The sequence below is a fragment of the Monodon monoceros genome, unplaced genomic scaffold (assembly GCF_005190385.1).
Source record: "Monodon monoceros isolate NGI ecotype Baffin Bay Population unplaced genomic scaffold, NGI_Narwhal_1 Super_Scaffold_18, whole genome shotgun sequence".
NCBI classification, from domain to species: domain Eukaryota; kingdom Metazoa; phylum Chordata; class Mammalia; order Artiodactyla; family Monodontidae; genus Monodon; species Monodon monoceros.
In genome coordinates, this window is record NW_021703774.1 from 106,524,495 (window position 1) to 106,534,438 (window position 9,944).

Consider the following 9,944-nt stretch of genomic DNA (forward strand, 5'->3'; position numbering starts at 1 on the left):
GCATGGAGAGAGAGTCATACTCAGCCTGTAAACACGTCCACCAACTTTCATATATCACTTAATCTAGCAATGACAAGGGCAGAGTAAAGGCCTTTCTAGTAACAACCACATTTCTGACACATCTTCGGCTTTGAGGTTAGAGCGCAGAGCTAGTGGTTAACCAATGCTGCTAGCTCTCTGGGTATCGCTGTAGGCATGTGTGTGGTCTTGGTTCCATGCATATCTTGGGGTTCAATGGGTGAAAAGCCTAAACTTACAAGCTAAATGAATCCTCTACCCCAGGTGGAGGGGGTGGGCCTGGGGGCCAGGGAAGACAGAGGCAGAAACATAAGCCTTCTTCTCTACTTTTCCTTGATTCCTCCTGCAGGTTTATGAAAAGCTGAAGGACCATATGCTGATCCCCGTGAGCCATTCTGAAATGGAAAAGGTGGACGGGCTGCTGACCTGCTGCTCGATTTTAATTAACAAGAAAGTAGACTCCTGAGTCGCAGTCCCTCCCTTGTTGCCGGCAACACTGCACTTGTAAGGCCGATAACTGTACCCATTCCTACCGTTTTCATTGACAATCTTTTATGCCACTCTGCTACTAACACTGGTCTACAATTCTAAATTTAATTGCTTCGTTCTGCACCTCCCCCAGCCCCTCCCCTCGAGGTGGTACCTAAACTGTGGATTTGCTCAATGAATTAAGCAATCTAGAAAATATAGAGCTAATGAATTATTCAAATGTGATTAATAATCGTAAGGAAACACTCATTTTAGTGTTTGTATTATCAGTGTGAAAATTGTTTATTTGCCAATATAAACCGAAGAATGTCTTTTTGATCAGTCAGCTAAGCTGGATTTTCTTTCTGTATATCATTAATTATCTTTGGCTCCTATGAAATTCCCTGGTCTGTGGATCCTCCTCCTTTCCCTCTTTGTTTCCATCTGAAGTATGAAAACTTTCCCACTTCTATCACAGTCACCTTGACCTTGGGTAGAATCCGGGGTCTTGCCTTCTGCACATCTCCCTGCAGGTCGACCCTGTCTGCCAGCAGTCTTTCTGCCTCGCCGCTACATCTGCCGCCACCACCACTTACCCGCAGAGGGTCAAACAGGCCCCTCAGCAGAACCGTGACCAAAATCAGAGCGGCTGTTTAGGGGAGAGTTCACTGCACAGAGGCACATCCCAGTGGGGTTTGCCCCAGAGATCTAAATTCTAGAAGAAGTAGGGCACCACACCTAGGAAGGTGAATTCAGCACCAGATGGTTGCTAGGGGGTTGCAGATCAAGAAGCTTGGACACACCCCATGAGTACAACACTTTAGAAAGTCTTTAAGTCACATTCCGTGAATTTTTGTTTTATTACTGGCCATATACAGACCTTGGGGAATAGACTTATTTTTTTCTTTCAATTTACTTTCATTTCCCCCCATTGTGACTCACCCTGTTTCCAGGCTTCTACCCCTTAATCTACAGAGTTATTTTTTTGCTGACCTACAGAGTTATTTCTTTCAAAAGACACATTACATCTAAAAATGATTATTGATGGTCTAGTGCGAGCCAGATGGAGCATGTTCAGGAAGTGATAGGCTTGGTGCTTGAAATCAGCCGCAGACAATGGACAATTCTACTTTGAAATATCCATGAATATTTACTGTGGAATTCAATTAAAACTTCTCTCCTCTGTAGCCTTCCAATTACACAACCTTAAACTGACACGAATCTCTTAATAAAGAACAATGCCGCAGTGAAGGGAGAGATGGTTGTCTTTTACTTAAATGAAAGAATCAGTCTTTTAGCAGACCAGGGAAATGGTACTTTCCAAGGAATGGTGACTGATCCAGGCATGTTATCAAACTTCCCAGTCATCTCCACCTTTCCTGTATTGCCTATGGCTAAGATTAAGATTCAGGGAGTTTAAGGAATGCTACTTCACGTCTTGCTAGGCTCACCTAACGTGTTTGTAATCAGACATTCCTCATGTTTGGTGACCAAGAGAGAATACCTTCATTCATTTCATCTCCCCCTGAACAAATGGAAGTGAGAAACCTCTGAGCAAACCAAGACAACCTTAACTACTATTTTTTTCATTTATTCGATCATTTTATGTCAGACTTAGAAGAAGTTCCTTCTCCTCCTTCTTTTTCTTTTTGCTTGACTTTAATATTCATATCACGTTCAAATATCTAATTTCATGCATCCTATGGCTGAAACGTATCTTGGTCACTGGCATATTTCCAACTGTCTCATCATGGGTGAATAATATGTTTTTGCCACAGAGAGAATGAATGTTACCCACATGCCCAAGTTAATAAAGAAAAATCGTCCTCAGTAGTTATGGTTGCCCTTTGGGGTTAAATCCGGCCCTATGCTGGCAAAAACAGAAATCCTCCCTCAAAAACAACCACAGGAAAACTCACTCAATCAGCCACTTCAGTCTTAAGAGTACAGGTAACTGGCATATAATTTCCGATATCTTTATTTCTAGCTTTCCAAACTAAAGAACTGTTCTCTATTATGTTTAGTAAATTGCAAGTGAATCAATTTTTCTTTTGAACCATTTGTTCTACAGAAGGCTGTTTTCACTTTTCCTTTTCTTTTCATCGTTCCATCTTTCCTTCTCTTTGTCTCAAGAGATCACTTAGAATCTATGTGCCTCTTCTACAGAATCTTATTCTGCACTGCTACATCACCTACAAGGCTGGCTTCTTTGGGCTCTGTCTGCGATACGCTGATGTGAAAACCTACAATATTTGCAGCATACTAGTATTACGTCTTTGGTGTGCTCACCAGCATCACGTTATCTTTGAAGAGGAAAGACAACCCGCTACCCCGTTACCTAGGTTCCCCTCTTGTCCATTGTGATTTATAAGGAAAAGCTAACAGAAACTGCTTTTTGACGTTATAAAGACATTAGAGATTGTATTTAAGTAAATAAAAGCTGAGTCAGAATCACTTGGTCCGTAAGATTCAACTTACTAAGGACCATACAGAGAAAGTACATGATTTAGCATGATTTCTTCAACTGTGATGAATTGCTATAGAAATCAGCAGGCAGATCTCTCTACTGTGTATTGATTGCTCTTTTAAGCTACTGTGAACAGGCTACTAAGGCCATCTCTTCATCTAGAAGGGGAGAAATAGTCTGTAGATGAACAATGTGACTTATTTAGAGTTGCATGTTAGTCTTCGTAATTATTTACTCCTTTACGTTCTACAGAACTCAGACATGATTTCCACATGGTGTTAGATTCGTGCATTTTATCGTACTGACCATCCTGTTACAGCCAGTGTATGGTTATCCACTCTGTGTGCCAAAACCAGTAATGCCTTTCACGGTCCTTTAGTCCAGAGAAATTCTGCACTGATTTTAGTCTCTTGCTGTACTGATCCTACAAGTATACCAATCACGATGGAATAAAGTGTGAGTTGTACTGTGATCAATAGCCTATGTCTCTTTCTTGCAACAGAAACTGCTGTGGTGAATGAAGTCACCATTTCTTTGCTACCAGAGATGGGAAGTTTTTGTTTTTGTTTTCTCTTGTCCTATAAGCTATGGAATTAGAAATACTTACCTGTAAGTCAACTGCTATCAAAAGCTTGGATTTAAATGATAATCAAAGGATACTTCCTACTTCTGGTGCTTTAAAAGTATGCATATTATCCACGTGTGGTCAGGAGATCTTGATTTCACATATGTTCCTCCTCAAAAAGGCTTCCCTTGTTCCTTTGACTCCTGTCGTCAGCACATTATAATATGGCTCAGTTATGGAGACAGTTGAAAGATGTTTTCCTGTGTTCATGCAAGAGTTTGCTTTTTGTTTTTGTTTATTTTATAGTAAGAGATTTTTAGGAAATATGAAGGTTTTTTTAATAAGACTTTTTATTTCCAACAATTTTTTTCAAACTGAAAGTAGCTTCATTGTTCTCTTTTTCTGACTGTAAAAATAATAACCGCTCACTGCAAAAATAAAAATCAAACCTTACCCCAAAAAACATAAAAACAAAAGTAAAGGAAAAAAATTACCCCAAATTTTATCACCTACAGACAGCTGCTATTAGCATCTTGGAGAATATCCTCACATCTAGGACTAGACACAGATATAAATATGGAATGATTGTACATCATCATGCTGTTCCATAGCGTGCTTCCCTCACTCAGCAATACATTGTGGCCATCTCTCCATGTCAATAAATGTAGATCTACATCATCAACTTTAACAGCCCTGAATAATTCACAATAAGGTTGTCACAGCAGCTCTTTCTAAGTTATGTGGAGTGTTCTATCACAGATGTTTGGTGTGCCCACATTTCTAGTAGCCGGGGGTCTTTAGGCTATCAAACATGTTCTGCTTATAAGCTCTCACACACCCCGAGGGTTAGCTCAATCCGTAATCCTCTTACCATAACCGAAGGGTACATGCAAAAGCCCATCAGAAGCACAAACCAGTACTAAAATCCCTTGGAGAGGTCATTGATTTAGTCACACCGCTCAGTTGACGATGCGTCAGTTAGTTCTCCGTTATTTAGGCTGCCATTAACGTGGACGATGAAACTAAAAACTGCCAACTGCAAACCTGCTCTGGGCCGCCACAGGAAATGGAACCTTCCACCCACGTGCCAGAGTTCAGTGCTACTCTTAGAGGAGAGAGGGAGACACTTTTTAAAGCAAGAGTTAGCAGGGCTCCCCTGACTGGTCCCCCCCAGCCTTGCAGAGAGTGGAGGAAGCTGAGAATGAGCAAAATCCCCTCTCACGACAAGCTTCAGATTCTGGAAATGGGAATTTGCTGAATGAAGAATGCTGGTCAACCATCATTTTAGACACATGAGCACATGTTTAGCAAGTTCCCACACTCTGCCAGGCTCCTGGGTGCAGCTCCTATCTTTCGAGAGCTGACAGTCTGGGAAGGGTGGGGAAGGAAGACCACACAAGCGCCCCGATGATCATAACACAAAAGGAGGTAAGGGAGGAACCAAAAAGAATGGTGCTGTGGTGGTTCCCAAGTAGGGGAGATCAGACAGAGGGCTCAGGGTTTAATCTGGGCTTGAAAGTTCAGCTCTGGCTTCGAGAAGCCAGGATAGAGTTCTGGGGGGCAGCAAGACAAAGGCATGGAGGTGGGAGAGCACGGTGTATGCTTCAGAAGCACCTACTGTGTGCCCGTTAACCTACCTAGGCCCTCAGGATACAATGGTGATTGTCTTTGCTTTCCTGGAACTTACATCCAAGTAGGAAGACAGACATTAAGCAAGTTACAGCAAGCATGATAAACATTATGAAAGGAGAATGGGGTTCTCAGAGCGCGTGGTAGAGGCAAGCAAGGGGATTTGTTTGGCTGAAACATGAGACAAATATAAGAGCACAGTGAGACAATGTAGGTTGGAATGTCAAGGGCCTTGGGTATTTGGACAGAATTTGGCAGTCTGTGAGTGTCCCCTGAAGACGTTTGGGCCAGGGAGTTATACTAATGGAGTTGGATATGGCAGCATTGTATAGGATGAATGGGAACTGAGACTGGTGTTCTTCTAAACTTAATCTCCCCAAATTTAATTCATCATTTAAACACCTCTTCTCAGCACCAAAATGGAACCTGAGAACTCGGCAATTAACTCTATATTTTCTCTCCCGAAAAACAGATTCATAACACCTTTCCCTCCCAACTACAAAGGGACATTTTCAACGCAGATGAGATAAAAAGACTAAAAGGTTCTTTGGAAGAAAGGTATAATGTAAATATCATTATCATCGTCATTATCCTCATTAACTCCTATCACAGCAAGTCTGGAGCCCATCAAAATGTCATCTTCTATTTGAAACATCAATCACCTACTCCAGAAATAACTCAGGATTTTCATAATTGATGCCTGTAAGCTGGCCTGACAGCTTCCATGGTGAATTCACAGGTTTCCTTGGTACCCAGCAAGGCTGCTCCAAAGACATACCTGCCTTAGGGAACTGTTGGCAAATCTGAATGGCCCTCATCTCCCTTCCCCCTCCAAACACTCATTTTTAACTCAGTGAAAGCAGGACCACTTATAGCAGAAGATAACGGGAGTTATCAGGCTTTTAGGAGAACGTGTAAGTGCCAAGTATGTTAGTCACTATAAATAAATATAAGATTCAAACCAGTCTGCCCTCTAACCACTTGGTAAAATATAGCCTGGGCTGGCTTGTGACATGAATGCTTAAAAGCAGTGATGGGTCCCTAGGTCTCAGGAAGCCCCCTCTATTTATAAATAGAAAGTTTAGTCATTTGGCTATGAATAGCAAGAAAGAGCTTGGGTGAATTAACACAAGCCTCTGAAGGTAGTTTTGCTTTTCCTGTGCTTAAACTTTTTTAAAGATTTTTTTTTTAAGTTCCTAAGGACTCTTATTGATTAGACAGGGCTTTGAGCCAGAACTCAGAGGACAACTGCTCAAAAATTAAACTAGGAAAACGTGTGCTATGTGTTGAAATTTCCCATATCCCATCAGGGTACAAGACTGCATGTTTCAGACTTTGCATATTTCACACTAACGCAGGAAAAGTTCAGGAACCAAACAAGTTCTCATTCCAAGCAACAGTCGAGCTATGTAGAAATGTTAGGTCTTCTACCTCTGGAAAGAGCTTGTGGAATAAACAGAGTCGTGGTCATGGATCCAACAGAGACTTAAAATTCCAGGGCAGGATATGAACAAAGTCATCTGTTTTGTTTACATGGGACTCAGATGAGCATATGAGGTCCCCCTAGGATTAATGTTAGGACAGCAACATGGGGCTTGCTTTCTTTCTAGGTTTAATAATAATTGAGGGAGACAGAAGGAACACTATTACCATGGCAAGGTGGTAACAAAGAGTCTATCTGATAAGAAATAGAATTCACCCCCACTTGGATCAAATTGAAGAGATTCTAACGAAGGTCTGTTTCAAAGGTATGGATATTCAGTGGACAAACAAGGGATGGTGGGTGAGACACCCAGAAACCAGCTGTCAGCATCACGCCTAGGCCCAACAGGACAAGGACAGGAAATCATACCACTGGATCTGGGACAGAGAAGGAAGGGCCACAGCTCTGGCCAGAGACCAGTTTCCAGAGCCTCTCTTCTCACTGTCTGACCTGCTGGCGCTCCCCATTGATTGAACACAATGGCAAGATGGTTAGTGAGGGGTCCCAGGCGATGCCCCTGCAGGGACCAGCACAGAGCTGGCAGAGAAGGGTAGAAAAAGGATCTGGAAAGGGTAGAAGATGATCAGCACAGTGCCGCTATGAAAATGAGCTCTCAGCCCTTCAGAGAATCGTCATCACCAACTCTGTCTCTCAAGGTTGGCATTTAAATCCTATTTCTTAGCAAATTCCTCAGGCACATGCCAGTTCTGTGGTCTGGTTCTCCCTCTTTCAGTATCAGAAAATGATTGGAGCAGAATCAACAGTAGAACATGAGTCTGCACAGCCTGAAGGTGAGAGAACGTCACATTCCAGACCCGTGAGTCCTGGACCGCTTTAGTAAGCAGTACGTTAGTTCTAAAATAAGCACAGTCGCTCGGGCACCTGGTGTCCAAAAAGAGCTAGTTGCCTTTTTACTGCATGCCCATGACTTGCTGGTGACATAAAGTTGCTTACGATTCCAAAGAACCTATTTTCTGTGTTCCCCCTTTTGTTTAAACCTACAGCCAGCCTTGCTGGGCACAAGCTGTTTTGGTTTTACATGGTTATGTTGCTCATGGGGATAATATTCAGTCTAAACTAATAGTAGTGAGTTCCCCATTTTGGGAGGTGTTCAAGTAGAGACTAAAGGACCACATCCAAGATGGGTTGTAGAGATTGCTCTATCCAGTAAAATCTAATGTAAATAGCATCCAACATCCTTCATTACCCTGGAATTCTATGATTAGGTATTTGTACTGTTCTGATCCGGAGTGACTTTCTTTTCCCCTCTGATCCCCACTCCCCCAGTCTCCCTAATAGATGGACATCATCCTCATCTATTAAATAACAGTAATTACGGTTCCACTTCCATCATGACAGCATGAGGAGATAGATCTGCAAAACTGAGAAGATTGTTTTTTTAAAAGAAACATTTAGAGTATCTGGAAATGGTCATAAGTGTAAACATCAAAGGAAGACATTTAGTCAAGAAAATCTGCTAAACTCGGTAAGATCAGTGAGACTCTGTGGTATTTGAAGCTACACATTTCCTCCTCCCCTCCCAGCTCAGTGACATTAGTCCTCCACTCCAGAACACAGGGCCCTCTCTCCCTGCAGCACACCGAGGGGTGAAACATCAGTGTTGCTCATCTTGCCCTCAGCTACATATTGCTGACACTGATTTCTGGACAAGTGTGGCTGGGAGATGGGGACTCCTGTCTTTCTCCCAGCCCTACTAGTGGGACAGAGGCTCTACCCTGAGCACTGCACCAAGGAGAATACTGGGGCCCTGAACCCCTTGCCCTGGCTCCCAGGGTAGGGGTTCCAGCCAGGAGAAGGAAGTCAAAAAGACTCGAGGCTATTGCCCCCCACCTAGCACAGAGCAACTACAGCAAAGAGGTCACTCAGAGAGGAGCACACCATTGTCTCTACCCCCAGCTGTAGAACCTTCCCTCAAAAATTTTGCCCAGGGGAAGAGGCAGGCAGTAGAACAAAGAGTTCCAAATTGAGAAGCTGGTCTAAGGATACTCTCAAAAATAGAGGAGTTAGTAGTGAAATGCAACTGGGAGGAGATTGGTAGATTCCTTGGAGGTGTAGGCATCCAGATTGGAAAGGAAGAAGGAAAATTGTCTCTGTTCACAGATGACATGATTTTGTATATAGAAAACTCCTAAGGGATCCACTAAAAAATGATTCAAATTAATAAATGAGTCCATCAAGGTTTTAGCATACAAGATCAATATAAAAAATCAATTGCATTTCTATATACTTGCAAAAAACAATCCAAAAATGAAACTAAGAAAAACAATTTCATTTACAATAGCATCAGAAAGAATAAAATACTAGGAATAAATTTAATAAAAGAAGTTCAAACCTTATACTCTGAAAATTATAAAACATTGTTGAAAGAAATTAGAGCTAAGTAAATGGAAAAATCTCTCACGTTTATTTATTAGAAGACTTAATATTGTCAAGATGGCAATACTCCCCAAAATGATCTACAGCTTCAAAGCAATAGCTATTAGAATCCTAGCTGACTTCTTTGTAGAAATTGGCAAGCTGATTCTAAAATTCCTATGGCATTTCAAGAAGCCCCAAATAGTCAAAACAATACTGAAATGAAAAACAAATTTGGAGGACTCAGACTTCCCAATTTCAAACTTCGAAAGCAACAGTAATCAAGACATTGTGGTACTGGCATAAGGATAGACACATAGATCAATGGAATAGAATTGAGAGTCCAGAAATAAACCCATGTGCCTATGGTCAACTTTTTCAACAAGAGGGTCAAAACTATTCAATAGGGGAAAGAATAGACTTCTGAACAAATGTTCCTGGGACAGCCGTATAACCACATGCAAAAGAATGAAGTTAGACCCTTCCCTTTCACCATATACAAAAACTAATTCAAAATGGCTCAAATACCTAAGTATAAGGGCAAAAATATAATATAAAACTCTTAGAAGAAAACATAGGAGTAAATCTTCATGACCTTGGCTTTGACAATGGATTCTTAGATACGACACCAAAAGCACAAGCAACAAAAGAAAAAAGATAAATAGACTTCTCAAAATTAAAAACTTTTGTGCTTCAAAGGACACTATCAAGAAAGTTAAAAGACAACTCATCAAATCAGAGAAAATATATCATATATCTGATAAGGTATTTTATCTAGACTATCTAAAGAACTCTTACGACTCAATAATAAAAAATACAAATAACCCAATTTTAAAGTGAACAAAGGATCTAAAAAGACATTTCTCCAGAGAAGATATACGAATGACCAGTGAATACATGAAAAAACGTTTGACATCGTTTGTCATCAGGGATGTGCA

At 41.3% G+C, this 9,944-nt stretch overlaps 1 protein-coding gene across 1 annotated transcript in view; it reads left to right on the plus strand.

Moving 5' to 3' along the window:
• The window catches only part of DDAH1 (dimethylarginine dimethylaminohydrolase 1), a 153,621-nt gene extending 150,196 nt beyond the window's left edge, over positions 1-3,425 (plus strand). Inside the window, exon 6 of the mRNA XM_029228276.1 lies at positions 368-3,425. Within this exon, the coding sequence (XP_029084109.1) occupies positions 368-484 (117 nt within the window). The 3' untranslated portion in view covers positions 485-3,425. The remainder of the gene's footprint in view (positions 1-367) is intronic.
• The last annotated feature ends 6,519 nt before the right edge of the window (positions 3,426-9,944 follow it).